The sequence below is a fragment of the Muntiacus reevesi genome, chromosome 1, assembly GCF_963930625.1.
Source record: "Muntiacus reevesi chromosome 1, mMunRee1.1, whole genome shotgun sequence".
Classification (NCBI taxonomy): domain Eukaryota; kingdom Metazoa; phylum Chordata; class Mammalia; order Artiodactyla; family Cervidae; genus Muntiacus; species Muntiacus reevesi.
In genome coordinates this window covers 189764414-189784931 of record NC_089249.1, presented here as the reverse complement: position 1 = coordinate 189784931, position 20518 = coordinate 189764414, and the positions used below count along the sequence as shown (strand labels likewise).

The window sequence follows — 20518 nt, the reverse complement described above, 5'->3', positions numbered from 1 at the left end:
CTGAGCACTGAATAAGTGATGGTTTCGAACTGTGGTACTGGAGAAGACTCTTGAGAGTCTGTTGAACAGCAAGGAGATCAAATCAGTCAATTCTAAAGGAAATCAACCCTGAATACTCATTCCAAGGACTGATACTGAAGCTCCACCTTTGGCCACCTGATGCAAACAGCCGATTCACTGGAAAAGACCCTAATGCTGGGGAAGACTGAGGGCAGGAGAAGAAGGGGGCGAGAGAACATGAGATGGTTGGATGGCGTCACCAATTCAGTGGACATGATTTTGAGCAAATCATGATTTTGATGATCTCACTATTGGGAGATAGTGAAGGACAGGGAAGCCTGGCGTGCTGCAGTTCATGGGGTTGCAAGGAGTCAGCTACTATTTAGTGACTGAACAACAACAGGCCAGGACAGTCAGTTCCCAGGACAGATGAGATTTCCTTGTTCTAGGAACAACCCAGCCACTCGGACAGCTGGGGCCAGATCAGGGATTCACTGTGTGTTCTGGGAGTTGTAGTTCTTGGAGACTTCAACTGTTCAAGCCTCCTGGAATGATTGAGTCTTTGCAGTTCCCTGGGTGAGGTGAGTTGCTGCACATTCCAGCTGGGTTAGGGCCTGAGTGATAAAGTGAAGGGGAGAGTGGGCCCTGGGCTGTTGCTGAGGGCTGCCTGGCCAGCCCCACCCAGCTGGCAAATACTGAAACTGCTGTGGCAGCAGGCACAGCTATTGTCCTTCTCTTCCTGTTCTGCTGACCTCTGCCACCCCCACTGAGCTATCGATTGCCTCTGGCTGGGCCAGTGCTCTCTGTGGGACTGTGTCCACTGTGCTGCTTGTGCCTGACATCTGAGCTGCTTCCTTCTACACAGCTGGAGAGACGGTATGTGTGACATGGGGACAACAGAGTCCTGAGTGGAATCCACCTGAAGCCACCTGTTGACGGATGAGGAAGTGCCCAGGGAAGGGCGAGCAGGTTGCCCAAGGGCACAGAGCAACACTGGGTATCTCCTTCCTTCTTGATTTTATAGCTCAAGAAGTTGGGAGGCCCAGCTGGCGAGGAGCTCAGATTTTTTTTTTTTTTTAATATTTATTTTAAATTGGAGGATAGTTGCTTTACAATGTTGTGTTGGTGTCTGCTGTCCAACAGTCAGCTATAAGTATACATATATCCTCTCCCTCTGAGACTCCTCCCACCCACCCGCATCCCACCCGTCGAGGTCGTCACAGAGCACTGAGCTGAGCTCCCTTGTAATACAGCTGCTTCCCACTGGCTGCCTATTTTACACGTGATAGTGTTTATGTGTCAGTGTTTCTCTCTCAATTTGTCCCCCACGCCTCCATTAGGAGCTCAGATTTGAATGCTGCCTCTACCCTTGTGTGTGGGGAGTTGGGGGTGGAGTTCTGGAATGCCAACTAATAGATGCAGAAGGAAAGATCAGGTTAGAAAAGCACCATTTGTCTTCCACTAGAGGAATGATTGATTCAGACAATGCTTTGTTAAATGGGGCAGTAGATATTTACTGTCAAAGAACCAGCCCACATATCACTTGTTAATTTCAGCGGAGAAAAAGTTACCTTGGAAAAGGTGCAGTGGAGAAAGCTGGAAGTCACTACCTTAACCAAGTGATAAAAAGGTATGACCACTGAGAGAATAGGCTGTCCTCACTGTTACTACTGTGACGTATTACTCAGGAAGACACATCACCTTCGAAGAACCTGGTCCTGCCCGAAGTGCTTAATCTGAGTTTGATGGTTGTTGTTCAGTCGCTCAGTTGTGTCCGACTCTTTAAAACCCCTGGACTGCAGCATGCCAGGCTTCCCTGTCCTTCACCTTCTCCCGGAGTTTGCTCAAATTAATTACTAGGAAAAAAACAACAACAACAGACACAACCTGATGGAGGGACATTCTTTAAAAAACAAAAACAAAATGGTCTGGACTCTTCAAACAGATCCATGTCATGAAAGGCAAATTCAATCCATTAATTAAATGAATAAATGACTGGTAAATGGTTCTAGGTTGAAGGAGACAAAAGATAGAAGACAACTAAAATCAGTCTTTGATTCTTGATTGGATCCTTGATAAAAATTTCAAAAAATGGTAAAAGGGTTAGGATGGATATTCTTGGGATAATCTAGAATACTTGAATGTTGCCTGAATATTAGATAATAATGTCATATGCATGTTAAATTTCCTAAGGGTGAATGTTTTGTTGTGGTTACACAAGAGAATATTCTTATTCTTAGGATATAAACACTGATTTGCTTATGTGCTAAGTTGCTTGGTGGCTCAAACAGTAAAGCATCTGCCTACAATGCGGGAGACCTGGGTTCAATCCCTGGGTCAGGAAGATCTTCTGGAGAAGGAAATGGCAACCCACTCCAGGAAAACCCATGGATGGAGAAGCCTGGTAGGCTACAGTCCATTGGGTCGCAAGGAGTCGGACACGACTGAGCGACTTCACTTTCACTTTCACTAAGTCGCTTCAGTCATGTCCCACTTTTTTCGACCCCATGAACTGTGGACCGCCAGGCTGCTCTGTCCATGGGATTCTCCAGGCAAGAATAGTGGAGTGAATTTCCATGCCCTCCTCCAGGGGATCTTCCTGACCCAGGGATTGAAACTGGGTCTCTTACATCTCCTGCATCGGCAGGCAGACTCTTTACTGCTAGCACCACCTTGGAAGTCCAAACACTGAATTACTAAGTGTTAAATTCATGATGCCTGCAGCTGTCACATGGTTCAGAAAAAATTACACAAGTATAAAACATTTTATATACAATATTATAATATTGTGTACATCGCTGTGAACATATAGGGAGATAGAGGAAGCAAATATGACAAAATAATAACAATTGCTGCTGAATCCAGGAAAGTGGAATATGGGTATCACTTTACTATTCCTGTAAGTTTTCCAAGCTTTGAAATAAAAAAAAAAAAAAGTATTTATTTTTGGCTGCACTGGGTCTTGTTGCTGTGCGTGGGCTTTCTCTAGTTGTGGCATGTGGGGGCTACTCTGTGGTATTCAGGCTTCAGGCCATGGGTTTGCAAAGAGTCAGACACGACTGAACGAATAAGGAGAGCACAGCACAGGCTTCTCATTGCAGTGGCTTCTCTTGTTGCGGAGCATCGGCTGTAGAGTTCTCGGGCTTCAGTAGTTGTGGCTCGAGGGCTTTAGAGTACAGGCTTAGAGTTGTGGTCCCGGAGCTGGATCAGGGATCAAACTGTCATCCCTTGCATTGCAAGGCAGATTCTTAACCTCTAGACCACTGGAAAGCCCTAGCTTTGAAATTTTTAAAATAAATACCTGAAACGAATACTCCTACTCCCCTCCCATCCCTAAACGCAATCTTTCAATGGTTTTATAAATAAATAAATATTTTAGAAATAAACAACAACTCCTAAAACAGTAGGGCTACTTTCTGGAGGGACATTGGGCAGGTCTCCTTTCAAAATACATCTTCAGTCACTACCCACCACTTCCTTGGCCCCCACCTGGTCCAGCCCCAACCAATTTCTCACTGATCTCCCAGCTCCACCCTGGATCACCCCCCCCAATCTATTCCCCCCATGGCAGCCAGAGGGCACCTGTGAGCACCCAAGTCTGATCCTGTTCTTTCGCAGCTAATGACCCCCACGCCAAGAGGCCATGTGCCCTTGAAATACTTCAGTGAAATATTTCATCTGGAGTCAGGCCTAGCCACACTGATGTCCAGCATTATTTTCTCAAGGAAAGTTGGGCCCCCATTGAGACAAACCAGCCAGACCTCAACTCCAATTTCTGGATAAAAGCAGATCATGCCATGTCCCTCCTGACTCAAACTCTTTCAGCTGGCTTCTCTGCCTCAGGCATGTGGGCCTGTCTCAGCAGGGCCCTGACTCTGGGCCTGTCTCATTCCTGGGCACACCCCACGTTACTCTCTCCTGCTGTCTCTGCCCCACCCACACCAGGCCTCCAGGGCCTCACGTTCAGCTCAGACCTGCTTTATGCGCGCCACTGGTCTTCCATGGGGCGGCTGCTCCAATGGCCTATCTCTGAGCCCTGACAAGCTCCTGTACCTTGGATGGTGTGCCCAGGACCTGCCACGCATGCGTCCTCTCTCCAAGCTCTCTGGTGATGGGAAGTACAATACTTTGCCCACTACAGTCGGTTGCATAGTGGACCCTTACAAGACATGCCCATGTGCCTGAATCTGTGATTGTAACCTTATTTGGCGTCAGGGTCTTGCAGAAGTAATTAAATAAATTGAGGATCTTGAGATGAGATCATCCTGGATTTAAATGGGCCCTGAATCCAATGTGTCCTTTTAAAGAGACAGAAAAGAAGATACAGAGGACTTTCCTGGTGGTCCAGTGGTTAGGAGTCTGCCTGCCAATGCAGGGGACATGGGTTCGATCCCTGGTTTGGGAAGATTCCACATGCCGAGGAGCAACTAAGCCTGCATGCCCCAAAGCTTGAGCTCCACAACAAGAGAAGCCACTGCAATGGAAAGCCCATGCTCGCTGCATCTAGACAGTAGCCCCCTCTCACTGCAACTAGAGAAAGCCCATGAGCAGCAATGAAGACTCAGAGCAGCCATAAATAAATTTAAAAAAAAGAAGAAAACAGAGAGACAGGAAGGGAGAGATGACTTCTTGTGAAGACAGAGGCAGAGATTGGAGTGATGTAGCCACAAGCTAAGGAAGGCCAAGGATTGTTGGCAGCCCCCGGAACCTGGGAGAGGTGCGTGGAACTCACTTTAGGCTCCTTCAGAGCCTAAAGCAGGAGCCAACCCTACTGAGACCTTAGTTTTGGCCCTGTGGTTGCCTGAACTGCAAGAGAATAAATCCAGTTGTTTTAGGCCTCCCAGTTCGTTGTACTTTGTCACAGAAGCCACAGGAAACTAAAACAGAAGTCTCTGTTTCCTGGAAGACTGTGAGCTCCATGAGTTCCCCCCACCTGCTTTGTTTGCCTCTCGCTGGATCCCCCGGGGCTAGTGAGCTGGCCCTCAGGAACTGTGCCCAATGACTAATGCATGAATCATGTTGTAAGAACAGGATCCCAGGAAAGAGGGGCTTTCCTGGAGCCAGACAGAATACCCATTTCTTCCAGGTGGGAGTTGGAGGCAGTGGGGTGTGGGGGACCCCTTTCTTGGGGGAACCACCAGCAGACCTCAGGGTCGTTCTTCCTTGGCACACTCCCTGACGTGAGCGGTGGGCAAATGTTGCAGGTCCTCTTGTCTGAATCATTTTGTCTCTCAATTACTCTTTCAACAAACATTCCGAGGGGCAGCTCTGGGTCAAGTGCTACCCTGGGTACCAGCGATGCGACAATTATTAGGGCATGGTAGGTGACTTTGGACTTTCCAGGTGGCTCAGTGGTAAAGAATCCACCTGTAAATGCAGGAGACGTGGGTTCGATCGCTGGGTAGGGATGATGTTCTGGAAAAGGAAATGGCAACCCACTCCAGTATTCTTTCCTGGAAGACCCCCAGAGGAGCCTGGCGGTCACAAAGAGTGACTTCTTTGGGGTCACAAAGAGTCAGACACAGTGACCTCAAGGAAACTGGGATTGCTCAGGAGGAGAATCTTCTGAAGTATTCCTGAGGCTCTCTCCTGTCTTCATGACAAAGAGGGAAAACATCTGAGTAATCAGAGAGTTTCAGAACTCAGAAGAAATCAGACACCACCACGCTCCTTTCCGCTACCAAGCTTAGACTCAGCAGACTGTGAAAGAATTCTCAGGTTTGTGTGAGGGGAACATGTACTTTATGAAGTAGATTTTAATAGAAAATAGATGCTTATTGCTTGTGTTATGCTAGTTGGAAATAGGTTGGTGTGTTGAAATTTCAAGAGACTGATCATATATATAGCTCAGGTACTTTTAGTTGTTATATAATCAAATGACTCTCTCCTCTTCCCACACCCACCTCCCAAAGGAATATTAAGATAGAACAAACCCCAAATCTTTGTAAGCTCCTGCCTCACTCAGGAAAAGTCAAAAGTCTCCAGTAGCCCACAGACCCTGTACTGTCTGCCTTTGCCTCCCACTCACCCCTCATTTACTCTGGTCCAGCCTCATTGGACTCCTGGCTGTTCCTTAAAAAAAAAAAAAAATATTTGGCTGTGCAGGATCTTCTGTTGTGGTGGTGGTGGTGGTATGTGGGATCTAATTCCCTGACCAGGGATGGCACCCAGGCCCCCTGCACTGGAAGTCCCCTGGCTGTTCCTTAAACTCAGGCTCCTGCTTCAGTGCCTTTGCACAGGTTGTTTCCTCTGCCTGGAAGGTCCTTCCCTCAGTATTCATGTGGCTCTCCTCTTACTTATTTCCTTCAACTCTTTGTTCAAATGTTGCCTTCAGGGTGAGGCATTCACTGGCCATGTCACTTAAAACTGCACCCAACACCCATCGACAGAGGAGCCTAGTGGGCTGCAGTCCATGGGGTCACAGAGTTGGACACGGCAACTAAGTACACAGCACAACACTCTGTACCAAGTTGTTCCATATTTCGCCATCACTTTCTGCTGCTGCTGCTGCTCAGACGTGTCCAACTCTTTGCGACCCCATGGGTAGCCCACTCGGCCCCTCTGTCCATGGGATTACCCAGGCAAGAATACTGGAGTGGGTTGCCATTTCCTCCCAGAGGGGATCTTCCTGACCCAGTGATCAAACCCTGGTCTCCCACATTGCAGGCAGATTCTTTACTGTCTGACCCACCAGGGACGCCCTCTTTACCACTAGCACCACCATTTGGTTTTGGTTTTGTTCTTTCTCACCCCACTTGACTGTCAGCTCTGCAAAGGCAGAAATTTTTGCCTGTTTTGTCTAATACTGTCTCCTCAGCATCAGGAGCAGGACTGGACAGGGACCTCCCTAGTGGTCCAGTGGTTGGGAATCTACCTCCCATTGCAGGGGGTGAAGGTTCAATCCCCAGTCAGGGAAATAAGGTCCCACATACCTCGGGGTGTGGCCGAAAAAAAAAAAAGGACAGGAATGGACACACTGGAGGCATTCAATAAATGTTTATTGAATGGACAATGCTTATTACATATCAGGCATTATGCTGTGTTCTTCAATAATTAACAGCTAATGGGAATAACCAATATTTAAAGAGAGCTGGGGCAAATTTTTCCCGAAGTTCCTTAGTATTTCCTCATGTTAATTCACAATTGTCCTGTGCCAGACCTGTGTCAAATTCTCAGAGGTTAGCTGTCTGAGTTGTGGCCCTGGGGGAGTGAGAAGGTGGGAGTGGCCAGGGGAATGCAGTGAGCAGAACTTGAACTCAGCACGGTCACCATTCAGAAGCCAAGTTCTTTGTTTAAATCTTTGTCTGCACCTGGTCTTGTCACATGTGGGATCTAGTTCCCTGACCAGGGATGGAACCCAGGCCCCCTCAATTGGGAGTTCAGAGTCTTAGCCACTGGACTACCAGGAAGTCCTGGGAAACCAACTTCTTAATGCCATGTTCTTTTGCCTCCCCAGTGCCCTACCTTGCCCAGTGTTCACAACACCTCTATGAAGTCTGTATCTTCAGTAGCCCTGTTTTCAAAGGTGGCCTCTGAGACTCAGAGAAGTGAAGTCACTTGCCCAAGAACACACAGCAGCAGAGTGACAGAGTTGGGACTCAAAGGCAGGCTGCTCAGTCCTAGGGCCTGATGTTCCACTGCTGGTGTCGAGTGAGCAGGCTGTGACCAAACAGCATGGGAGTGAGCCTGCTTTTTCTTTTTGGCTGCATTGCATGGCTTGTGGGATTTTAGTTCTGACCAGGTATTGAATCCACGTCCTTGGCAGTGAGAGCAGAGCCCAAACCACTGGACCAGCAGGAAATTCCTGGAGTGAGCCTTCTCAAGTTGGGTGGGGGCCAGGGTGGAGTTGTGGGTCTCAGGGGCTTGCCTAGGGATTTGGTTCCTGGAGCTTAGCCAAGAGAATAGACCCAAAAGACCGTGAACTCACCTCAGAGGTTTCTTTGGAGTGGGCTGAGAAACTTTTTCACATTAGGATACGGTCGCTGACACACAGCACTTGTTGTGTCAGGCTTTGTTGTGTGCTTCTATATCTCTATACCTGAAAATCCTCACAACTGTAGAAGTACAATTTTTGTGCTTATTCTACAGTTGAAAAAACTGAGGCACAGAGAAGTCAAATCATTTGCTCAAGGTCACACAGCTACAAAGTGGTTGAGTTGAGATTCAAACCTGGAAGCAGGAGCAATGATAAAGGAGAAATAGGAGCCACCAAACATGGAACTAGATCTTCACACCCACCTGCACGTGTCTGGTAGAATCAACATATGGAAAAACAGAAGAGAAGAAGCTATTTCCATGTATGAGAGGAAAAAAAAGGTGGCAGGGGGGGCGGGGAAGCAGAGCATACAGTATGTACCACTTGTGTAAAAAAAGAAAAATGTCTTCATGCAACATCAGAAGGCAAAGCACAGGAGAAACTGGGAAAGTTTTCCTGGCAGTGGATTCAAAAGGGATGGGAGGGTGACTTTTTAACTCTATATGCCCTTACAAATTCAGTACTGTGCTTACATAGCCAAAAATCGAAACTGAAAATTTAGAAATTATGTTTACGCTTATATAGGCAGATTGTCTCCAGGAGGCTGCACAAAAATATTTTTAAAAGAGGAAAAAAAATTTGTAATGCCATGGCTTGTCTACAGTGGTCCTGAGGAAGGAGGGGACTTGACTATTCACCACAGGCTGAATATGAATTTTTGTTTTCTATTGTTTGAATCATGGAAAAATGAAGCACTCCTGGTGTGATGGATAAAGATACTGTGTTTAGTCACTCAGTCGTGTCCAACTCTTTGCGACCCCATGAGGTGGGTGCAAAACAGAGGCAGCTCCCCTCACACTGTTGTGGAAGGAGCAAACTCCGAAATGTGATCAAATAGGCATCGTGGGAATATAAATTTGTTAAAGGGAAGCTAAGGGAGTGAGGGGAGAAGCCAGCTTGCAGACAAACACCTGACACACACATGCAATCAGGTTTCAGTGTGGGCAAAGGCTGTGCATCCGAGGGACAGGCCTCCGTTTACTAGGGTCCTTGTCATTTTCCTGAAGAGTGACACTGTCCCATCCACCATCACAGGAAGGTTATTTCTCCGTTACCAGGATTGTGTGCGACACACCGAAGCTTTGGGCACATTTGTGCCCACGGCCCTTGGATAAGAACCCCATACAGACCAGCTATGTTAATGAGGGAGGCTGGGGCAGGGGGATGGCAGCTCTGGGGGTCTGCGACCCCAGTTGGGGCCAGGGCCAATTCTGCAGTAAATATCATTTCTCATCCTAGAAGTGGTGATAAGGTCCCTTTTGCCTCTTAATACTCCAGGGGTCACCTCCCAATGAGGATGGCCTCTCCGGGCTCAAAGCAGCTACTCCTCTAAGAGACCCATGGCTTAGGTTTGGGTGAAAAGCCCTCTCTAAGATCTGTGCTGTCCAATAGTCACTGCTAACCACCACGGGTGGGTGCTGAGCACTTAAATGTGCCTGTAGCTACTAAGCAACTTGTGTTCTGTTGAATCTTAAATTTGTTTTAAAATGAACATTCCCATTGCTGAAGAAGGTTCTCTGGGACAGTACTGCCCTTAGATTGCTTCCAGTGGTTAAACTGTTTCAGTGGTAAGGGAAAGCCCTCCAAGGTTGGTGTTAAATATGGTTATTTAAGTTTCTACATCCTGATATCTTGTAGCAAAATAGCAATGCAGTTTTTGGCCTGTGTAATTACTTGTCTTGTAATAAAACCAGTTCCTTAAAAAAAGTTACAAAGTAAAAGCAGTTTCAGTACCCTGCAAATAAAGGGAGGGCAGGAAATAGGTCCTAACCAGGGTGGGATGGCCCTGGCCTGGAATCCTAATCTGGTTTGGCCAGGGCCTGCCTGACACCAGTTTGTTTCATCAAGAAAGCAGGGATGCAGGGGGTGCGGGTGGAGATTAAGAGAGTAGGGCACACACTTCTCCTTGGCCCCAGCAACCAGATCTTGCAAGACTGGGAGGGGATCTGTTTAACTTTGGCCCCAACCTTCACCAAAAAACAAGCTCTGAATCCACTGGGCTCTTCCGATGCCCAGAGCCAGTCCAGCAGGTTTCTCTTGTTCACCCCACATTTAACTCAGGAGGGCAACTTCTCTCTCCCTTGCAGAGGACTCCTACCTCCTGCCGACCCCTCCCCCTCCCACCCACCCTGGCTGCCTTTGGAGGGTTGCCCCAACACCACCCCATCCCATCAGCAGAACCCTCAAACAGAGTCGCAGGACTGCTCCCCTGAGGTTTAGCATCAGTCTTTAATGCTGTCACGCTGCACATTGACAAGTCACACACTTTGGTCTTGTGTTGGCAGTGGCAACTTACAATGAATCTAAAAGTCTGAGCACCAGACTGACCTTGCAAGGAACAAACACTTGTTCCAACACCTCCCCCCACCCCCCCCACCCCCCCCCCAACTCCCACCAGGTTCTTTCTCAGTTCCATCATGGCCCTATACAGAGAGCAGCAGCTGCTGTGGACCGGTTTCATCTGACTGCACATCAACTTTACACAGAATTATAAAAACATATTTACAGACGTTCCACAGTGCTCCTGTAATCAGAAGCAAAGACCCTTTTATCAAAAGGGATTATAGCTAGGGCTGTGCAAAATTCAAAAGGATCAGATCCTTTTGAGAGAGTCCAGAGTCCATTGAACAAAAAAAATGACCTGGGTCATGGGGAAATCCCAGGTGTGCCAAAAGATTGCCTCACAGCAAAGGAAGGTGAAGATCTCTGCCTGGGAGCCTGGGGCCAAGACCCCAGCCAAGGCCCCTGACTCTTGAGGGAGAGGCAGCTGCACGTTACTCACTCAGTGAATGCCGGCTCCCTTGGTCCTGCTGGAACAAGGGAGGTATTGCTTGTGGGAGCTGGCCAGGCAGTTCAGCAACCAGAGTTGAGATTCTCAATTTGAGATGGCAAAAGAGAAGAGGGGGTTTCTTAGGGAAGGGCAAGATGGGGGAGACAAATACAGAGTAAAACATGAACTGATCACACATTACAAACTGAGGAGTGTACAGGATCTGGTAACCATGAAGGCAGGTCCACACCACAGGACGTCTGCAAGCGGAGGGACTACAACAGGGGGATCAAGTCCAGCTGTGGGTCTGCAGTCTGCCTCTCCCCCTGGGGAGGGTTTGGAGAGGGAGGAGGGGGGTGCTGCCCACCCAGGAGGGCTGTAAGGACCCAGTGGGGCAGACTGCACTGCCTTCGCCTGCTGTCCCCACCACCTGCCGCCCTACCGCTGGAAAAACAACTTTAGTCTAGTGCACGACTTTGAAAGATTGTAATATATTCTCTGGAAAACATTCAGCAGTATGAAAGCCCTCCCTGGGCCCTCCCGCCCTCTCGCGGGTCCACAGCTGGTGGAACGGTCTGGAAATCCTTGAGCTCTGGAAAGGTCCCTGGTCAGTCCTTGGGGAACACAGGTTGACTATATCGGAAGAACCTGCTCAAGAACGGTTCTTGACGTCTGGGGAATCCTTTCAGGGAAGATCACTTCAAACTCAATAATGAGGTCCCCACGTTTCTCGGGCGTTTTGGGGAGAGGGAGGCCTTCTCCGGGAACTTTTCGCCGCATGCCAGGCCTGATGACATCTTTGAACACAACGGGTATGGTCCTGCCGTCCAGAGTGGGGACATTCACTGTACAGCCACACAGAGCCTTGGAAAGCAAAGGGACAGCATTAGAAAGAGTAGCTTAGCAGCTCACATCCTGCCCAGAGGCTGCTCACTGGAGGGTAAGCGCCATCAGGCCTCTGCAGCTAAGACCCTGCCTTAAGATCTACCCAGGTCACCAGCACGGACGCTCTGGAAAAACAGCCCTGGACAGTCTTGTCGCCATTGCACTGTCCAAGCTTGGCCCACACCAAGTACCCAGAAACATTTGTCAAGCAAACACTGAACGGCATCACAAAGCAGCCTTCTCCCTCCCCAGACGCTAGTGCCTTACCTCCCGAAGGCTGATCCTGGCTGGATAAATGACATCAGAGCCATCTCTCTTAAAGATATTGTGTGGCTTGTCCTTTAAAACAAAGACAATATCGGCTGGAATGTTGTTGGAAGTCTGGTCTCCTTCCTTGGGGAAGGTGATTTTGGTCCCTTCTTTCCACCCCCGCTTCACTTCGATGGTCAAGATTTTGTCTTCATTGCGAATGCTCTTTCCGTCGGGGTTCAGCCGCTTATGGGAGATTTTCATCTTCTTGGTACAGCCGCTGTAGATCTCTTCAAGTGAGACCCTAAGGTCATGGGTGACGGGGGGATCTTGTTTCTTTCGGGTGGGCTCTTGGGCAGGGCGGGAGCGGCCAAAGTTCATGTTGGTGAAGCCACCCATGCCCATGGGGAAGCCAGAGAACGGGTCATCGATGTCCATGCCTTCCTCCCCGTTGCGCTGCCCAAAAAAGGTGTCAAAGGGATTTCGGCCACCGAAGAACTCAGCAAACATAGCATGAGGGTCTCCATGGAATGTGTAGCTGAAGGAGGTACCGTTAGTACCGCCGCTGCTCCCACCGCTGGGGCCACTGCCCTTCAGGCCTGAAAAGCCAAAGCAGATGAAATCAAATGAGTGGCTAGGAACTTAACTCTCCAGGAGCTTTCCTTCAAGGAAAAAAGCTTAGGAGCCATTGGGGGAGGCATATTTTTTAGCCTGTCAGGGAAGAACAAGGAAGAACTCCGAGCTTTTACCTCCCACTTGCAGCAGCAGAAACGGAGCCCCCACCCACTTATGGCAGGTAGTTCACTGTGGCAAGACAGTGGTGAAGGATTCATGCTTTGAGATGGGCATCTCTTGGGGCCACCCAGGTCCTCACATCTGAGAAACCCATTCCTCTTACACTATTATAATGAGTACGAAAAACTCACTAAGAGAGCCAATGAAAAATGCTTAACCCCGGATCAGTTTTCACTAAATGCTTACTCTTAAATCCCCTACCGCTAGAGACGTGTGGGAGAGGAAACCCAACATGAAACTGCAAATGCAGACTTTCAAATTCTCGCACCCTGGCACTAACTGCCCCCATTCTCATATAATAAGCCGCTTCTTCCTGAGGACCAAGCCCAGCAACCTGAGTCATCAATGGGCGACAGGACAAGACGCTTCTTTCTTTTTCCCTGAAGAGAGCTGGCCCCACCTGCACCTTGACGGCCGACTAGGTAAGCACTTTACAAGGATTACCTCACTCCACCCTCGGAGAGGCGCGGGAGGTCGCTCGGCGCTAATTGGCATCTCATTTGCAGGTTCACTACTCGCAGCCTGTGCTCAGGGCACAGCCAGAGGCCCTGCCCTGAACCCCGGAGTGGCAGAGCCTCCCACCTCGCCCAGGTGAGCCCACGCCCGTAGCGCCAGCAGCCAAGCTAAGAGTACGAACCCTCTCCTTCCTCACCCGCACCCTCGGACCGATCGCGGACGTGGGTGGAGGCGAGCGCCCAGGGAGGGGCAGCCCCAGACATACTAGAAGCTTCTGAACGAGCAGCGCGGCCAGGGCCCCTCCTCCCATCGGGCGGCCGCCAATCCGAGGGCGGAGGCCTTTGTGGCCAGAGGGCGGGGGCTGCTTCAACCCCTGGACCCGGAGCGCCCCCCGGAGATGCTACAGCGAGGCCGCCCTGCCTCGGTTTCTCCGCCTGTCAAACGGCGAGGGCGCGCCCCCGGTTGCGCGCGCGCACGCACCTTCCTCCCCGTAGCGGTCGAAGATCTCGCGCTTGCGCGGGTCGCTGAGCACGTCGTAGGCCTCGGCGATCTCCTTGAACTTCTCCTCAGCGCCGGGCTCCTTGTTCTTGTCCGGGTGGTAACGCAGCGCCTGACGGCGGTAGGCCCTCTTGATCTCCTCGTCCGACGCACCGCGGGCGAGGCCCAGCGTCTGGTAATAGTCCTTTCCCATTGCCCCCGCCTGCGGCCCGCCACCCAGCTGTTGCCGTCCCCCGGCTCCGCCACCGCCCCGTCCCGGACTCTATATACCCGTCCGGCGGAAGCTTCCAGAGCCCGCCAGCCCCCTCCAGAACCTTCCGCCCCGCCCCCCACGCGGCTTTGGCCAATCCCCGTCGCCCAGGCTGCGACGCGCGACATCCGGGGCGGGGTCGCGCCGCCAACGGCCGCCTGTGCGCGGCCACGCCCCCTCCCGCTCCGTCCTGGGCAACGCTTCTTAGCGGCGCGCGCCCCGGGCGGCGGAGGCCCTGCCCACCCTCCGCGGGCACCAATAGCGACCAAGTTTTATTGCTTCCTGCAACCAGGCTGGCTTTGCGGCCCGCCTCCTGTCTGGGTCAATAGGTTACGACGCGCTACTCCAGGAAGGGGCGGGTCTGGGGAAGACACCGCCCCTTCATTCAGTTCAGTTCAGCCGCTCAGTCGTGTCCCACTCTCTGCGACCTCACTGCAGCGCGCCAGACTTCCCTGTCCATCATCAGCTCCCGAAGCTTGCTCAGACTCATGTCCTATCGAGTGGTTGATGCCATCCAGCCATCTCATTCTCTGTTGTCCCCGTCTCCTTCTGCCTTCAATCTTTCCCAGCATCAGGGTCTTTTCCAGTGGTCAGTTCTTCTCATCAGGTGGCCAAAGTATTGTAGCTTCAGCTTCAGCATCAGTCCTTCCGATGAATATTCAGGACTGATTTTCTTTAGGATTGACTGGTTTGATCTTCTTGCAGTCCAAGGGACTCTCGAGTTTTCTCCAACACCACAGTTCAAAAGCATCAGTTCTTCCGCGCTCAACTTTCTTTATGGTCCAACTTTCACATCCATACATGATTACTGGAAAAACCATAGGTTTGACTAGATGGACCTTTGTCGGCAAAGTAATGTCTCTGCTTTTTAAAGTGCTGTCTAGGTTGGTCATAGCTTTTCTTCCAAGGAACAAGCGTCTTTTAATTTCATGGCTGCAGTTACCATTTGCAGTGATTTTTAGAGCCCGAGACAATAAAGTTTGTCACTGTTTCCATTGTTTCCCCATCTATTAGCCCCTTCACTAGCAGATGCAAATATGCCTGCTTTTATCTCACAGGGCCAGAAATGAGTTCCTGCCAGGTGCCTCCAGGCGGTGGGAGTTGCCTAATTTTCCCCAGCCCCAGATACCGGCTTCCTTCTGGAAATAAAAAGTCACCCGCTCTGTTCTACCACCTGTGTGTGCATGCTCAGTCATATCCAACTCTTTGCGAGGAGAATGCAGGTGGGAGCTCCAGTACTATCTGCGTCCTCAGTCATAAAGGACCCTGCAAAGTGAGGTGAGCACCGGGAGCTACAGTTCACCTCCCTGCAGAGGTCTTCTCAGTCCAGCCCTTCAAGCCTCTCACTTTACCATTTTCTCAAGAACACCTGCCACTGAAATCTGAAATTGTTCCTTGGTTTTCATGTTAAATGTCTCCCCCGCTCCTAGCCTGGAATCACCATAAGGTCAGGGACTGGGTCCTGTCAGTGCTGAGTCTCCAGTGCCAGGAATTGTCTGGAACCAAGGCTTCATAAATATTCCTGGCTCTTTTAATTTTTTTTTTTCATATGCATGGTTAGTGTTTTATTCTTTGAATAATGGTTCTGAAACATCACACTAAGTCAGGTTGAAAGGAAAAGTTTATAATAGTTTTATAAGGATATAACATATGTACTGACTATTCACTCTACAAAATCTTGATCATAGAGCTTATGATACACCTAGTTTACAGTAGCACCCAGGTTTTCCTGATAGTCATTATTTCTCTCTTGTTTGCATAGACTTCTTATCATTGGCTGCCTTCTGCTTTTGTTGCATGATCTCAGAGTCCCGCTGCTTCCTCTGAGAGGTAGTCGAGCTATCCTCTTTTCTTTTTCCCTTACTAATTTCCTGGGATTTCTTCATGTTTTTCTGGCGGGTAAGTTCTTGTTGAGTTCCACCTGCCTGACCTTTCAGGCCAGACCAGACTCAATTGCCCCTCTCCCTCCACGGACGAAAAAATCCTGGCTGTTTTTAATGCACCTGGTTCTTCACCCCTGCCCCACTACCTTCATGATGTGGGGGAGACATGGGCATGGAATACACCTCTCAGGGCCTTAGTATCTTCATCTCTGGGCAACATGATCCCTTTTGGCTCCTATAGTCTGGGGTGTCTGTGATCAAGGACAGGGCTGACGTGGAAAGGAGGCTCAGAAAGAGGTGCCACCTGAGAAGGGAAGAGAGGAGTAGGTGGTGGTGGCCTACAGAGGGGAAAGGTTCTTGGAAGAACTGCTTGTGAAGTCTGGGCAGTGTGACACTGGTGCTGGAGCCAGATAGTCACATTTCATTCTTGGTCCCAGCACTTCCTGGCTGTGTGATCTTGGGCTTGTTACTGAGCCTTCCAGGGCCTTTAGCTTCCTCATCTGTGCAATGGGGGTAGTAGTTGTACCAGCCTCATAGGCCTTCGAAGTAGACATTGAGTCAACATTTGTGAAGTGCCCGGGATGGACATAGCTTAGAGGAAGTTCTGTCAAAGGGGTGACTAACCATCTGGTTGAATGGTGGGCTGCTGAGGAACCCCCTTCCTGGCAGGACTACAGCAAAACATTTCTGGTAACCACTGTCCTTGTGCAAACTGGAAAGAAAGTTTTCTTTCCTGAGATACTGTCTTCTTTCTTCTTGAGAAAGACACCATGGTCTTCCGGTCATCCCTGGCCACTCCCTGACCCCAAGTAACCGTGTCAGTAAGGGATTCCCTGGTAGCTCAGTTGGTAAAGAATCTGCCTGCAGTGCAGGAAAACCGGGTTCGATCCCTGAGTCAGGAAGATCCCCTGGAGAAGGGAATGGCAACCCACTCCGGTACTCTTGCCTGGAGAATCCTATGGACAGAGGATCTTGGTGGGCTACAGTCCATGGGGTCAAAAAGAGTCAGACAGAACTTAGCGACTAAACCACCACCATCAAAGGACTCTGGATTAAGACACACACCAGCCAACGTGGGAGGATGAGTCTAGGCTGGATACCCAAGGGCACAGCACTGCAGGAGTCCTGAACCAATCATGGAGGAGAGAGAGTTTGATTTTTTTTTTTTAATAAAGTTACATAAAGAGATAGTGGGAGAGTCATCATGGGGAAAGAAACGTAGAGCTTGTGGATTTCTTCACACTTATAAATTTAAGGGTTACAGATGTGCAGACTTCCTTGGCAGTCCAGTGGTTAGGATTATGTTTCTAATGCAGGGGGAATGGGTTCAGTACCTGATTGGGGAACTAAGATCCCACGTGCTGTGTGGCCAAAAATAAAATGAAATTAAAAAAAAAAAAAGGAGTTACAGATGTGGGGACTTTTCTGGTGGTCCAGTGGTTAAGGCTCCCTGCTTCCACTGCAGGGGGTGTGGGTTTGATCCCTAGTTGCGGAACTAAGATCCCACAGGCCACTTATAAACCCACCCTGAAAAAATAACTTAACAGATGTGCAGGCCTCTAAAGGTCTTCACATAGTTCTGGTGGACCAAAAACATCAAGCAAGGGGTGTCCTTGTGTTTGGGGGCAACCTTAGGACTGGGAAATCTCCCTTCCTTGAGTAAGCCTGGGTCATATTCAGGAAGTTTTAATTGTTTAACCATACCCCCCCCCCCCAAAAAAAAAGAGCCCAAACCCAACTTCTCTTATTATGTTCTTTGACCTGGACACATACTCACTGTTTATTGTTTTTTTTTTTCAGCCAGGCTGAGTGGCTTGTGGAATCCTAGTTCCCCAACCAGGGATTGAGCCTGCACCCTGGGCAATGAAAGTGCAGAGTCCTAGCCACTGGACTTTCAGGGAATTCCCTCACCAGGCACGTTGGACTGTTACTGGAAAAGTGACTTTCACAGAAACTTAGCAGAGGTTTGAGCTATCAACTCAGAGAAGAGGAGACGATGTGATGGGTAGTTGTATGCATAGACTTGGCTAGGCAGTAGTACCCAGTTATTCAATTAAACACTAATCTAAGTGCTGCTGTGAAGGTGTTTTACAAATGTGGTTAGGTTAACATCTATAATCAGTTGGCTTTAAGTATAGCAGATGACCCTTGATTTTTGTGGGTAGACCTCATTCAATCACTTGAAAGGCTTTAAAAGCAAACACTGAAAGACCTTAAAAGCAAATATGGAGGTCTGCCTGAGAAAGAAGCGTTAGTTCCTGGCCAAGACCTGCTGGTCTGCCCTACAGATTTCACACTTGCCTTGCCAGCCCTCATAACTGTGAGAGCCAATGCCTGAAACAAGTCTCCTAATACACAGACACACTCACAAACACATATATCCTATTGCTTCTGTTTCATTGGTAGAACTAAGAACTAAGAATATAAAACTAAGCAGGTCAGTCTGGAGTCAGTCAGTCTCAGCTGAAAACCTGGACCTGCTGTTTCTTTATTTACTGCCCATGTGATGTTGCACAACTTGTTCTCTGTAATTGCTAAGTATGTCCTCCATAAAATGGGGATAAGAGTAGATCTTACCTCCCAGGGTTGCTATGTGAATTTGAGAGGGCCCAGGCAATAAACCTTATAATAATAGCTTAACACCGACAAGGTCCTACTCTGTGTCAAATTGGTTCCAAACACTCAATGTGTATGAACTCATTTAATCCTGACAATAATCCTGTGAGGGGCTTCCCTGGTAGTCCAGTGGTTAAGAATCTGCTTGCCAGTGCAGGGAATGTGGGTCCCATCCCTGGTCCGGGAAGATCCCACGTGCCGTGGGGCAACTAAGCCCAAGAGTTGTAACTACTGAAGCCCTTGTGCTTAAAGCCTATGCTCTGCAACAAGAGAAGCCACCACAATGAGAAGCCAAAGCCCTGCAACTAGAGAAAGCCTGAGTGCAGCAATGAAGACCCAGCACAGCCAAAAAGAACTTCATTAAAAAAAATAATCCTATGAGGTTGGCCTGTCATTACCTCTGTTTTACAGGTAGGGAAACCAAAGGTCTGAGAGGTTACGTGACTTGCCTGAGGTCACCTAGTGAATAAAATGCTGAGGTGTAAACTGTTTAGCATATTGAGTGTTTATGGTAAGCACTCAGCTTGTGTAAGATGTGATTCAGATGATGATAAAGCCTTAAGTTTTTATTTTTTAAAAGCATCACCACTCTTTTCAACTCTTCTTCTCTTCATCAAAAAGAACTTCAAAAGCACTACAGTCATATAAGCTAACAATCTTCCCTGGTGGAATACCTGCGTGAAATAAAAACCTATGTTCACATAAAAACCAGTGAGCGAATACTTATCAAGGCTTTATTTGTCATTACCAACAGCCATTAAAACCTGAATGTCCTTTGGTGGGTGAAATGTAAACAAACTGAATACTATTCAGTCATAAAAAAGGATTGAACTATTGATACAGTAAACAATGCAGAGGAACCTCAAATGCATATGTTAAGAAGCCAGTTTCAAAAGTCTGTTCACTGTGTGATTTCATTTTAAGGTACTTCTGGGAAAGGTAAAAGTGTTGATGCAGAAACTGGATCAGTGGTTGCCAGGGACTGGGATCTTGGACAAAGGGAGACAGGGGAATTTGGGGGGATGACAGAAATGTTCCATATCTTGACTGTGATGGTGGTTACATGACTGTATTTATTCAGAACTGTACAGCAGAGAAGGTGATTTTTATTGGATGTAAACTGTATCTCAATAAAAAGAAAGAAAATACATCCCATGAATTAAAAGATTCAAAAGGCAGAAAAGTTAGGAAACCTCTCTCCGGGGCTCCTGACATAGTTGAAAGTTGCAAATCAGCCCTGGCTTGTCTGCTGTAGGCTCTACCTTCCCTCACACAGCTCTGATCCAGTTTGATCACACATGCCAAAACAAGCCAAGCCAGGTTCCTGGAAGAATCAAGATCCTATCTTTTTTTTTTTTTTTTTTAAGATCCTATCTTACTTGCACCTGGGAAATAGAAAAAGAGCTTGTCTCAGTGCTCTGTGATGACCTCGAGGGCTGCGATGGGGGTTGTGGGGGGAGGCTCAAGAGGGAGGAGATATATGTATACTTTTAACCGATTCACATTGTTGTAAAGCAGAAACTAGCACAACATTGTAAAGCAATTACTCTGGAATTAAAAAAAAAAAAGAACTTGTGAGACTGACACAACCAAACACACCAGATCTTCCAGGTCCAAACGATCACGGGTTCGCCTGACTCTGAGACCCAAGGAGGCCCTGCTCACCCTTCAACAGTGCCACAGCACCAGACCTTTCTGGAATTCCCCCTTTGGAAACTGCTTTAAGGGGCTTGTTACATTTGGCTCAGCAGATACCAAACGTATTTACTTGTCACCATTATGAATCAGGTTAGTGATTCACAGGTTAGTTTCCCCAGTGTCCTGGGAAAACTAGCTGTCCCTATCAACAGGTACAGACAGAGCCATGGTATAGTGTCATGAATGGCTTGAACAAAGTGGCCAGCCTTTGTTCCGAGGATGAATTCTGTTTGTGCTGGCAGCCTGATTACTGGAAACCAGATGAGGCCAACAAGGGGTTCTCACACTTGTGTGTGTTCAGTCACTCAGTTGTGTCTGACTCTTTATGCCATGGACTGCAGCCCACCAGGCTCCTCTGTCCATGGGATTTCCCAGGTAAGAAT

General features: G+C 48.7%; 1 protein-coding gene across 1 annotated transcript; it reads right to left on the bottom strand.

The window, feature by feature from the left end:
- Positions 1–10245: 10245 nt before the first annotated feature.
- On the bottom strand, positions 10246–13950 carry DNAJB1 (DnaJ heat shock protein family (Hsp40) member B1). Its single transcript, XM_065917576.1, has 3 exons — positions 13671–13950; positions 11958–12538; positions 10246–11669 (listed from the first exon to the last, which is right to left on the bottom strand). The coding sequence occupies exons 1-3, from the start codon at positions 13879–13881 to the stop codon at positions 11439–11441; spliced, it is 1023 nt and encodes a 340-aa protein (XP_065773648.1). The 5' UTR covers positions 13882–13950; the 3' UTR covers positions 10246–11438.
- Positions 13951–20518: the final 6568 nt, after the last annotated feature.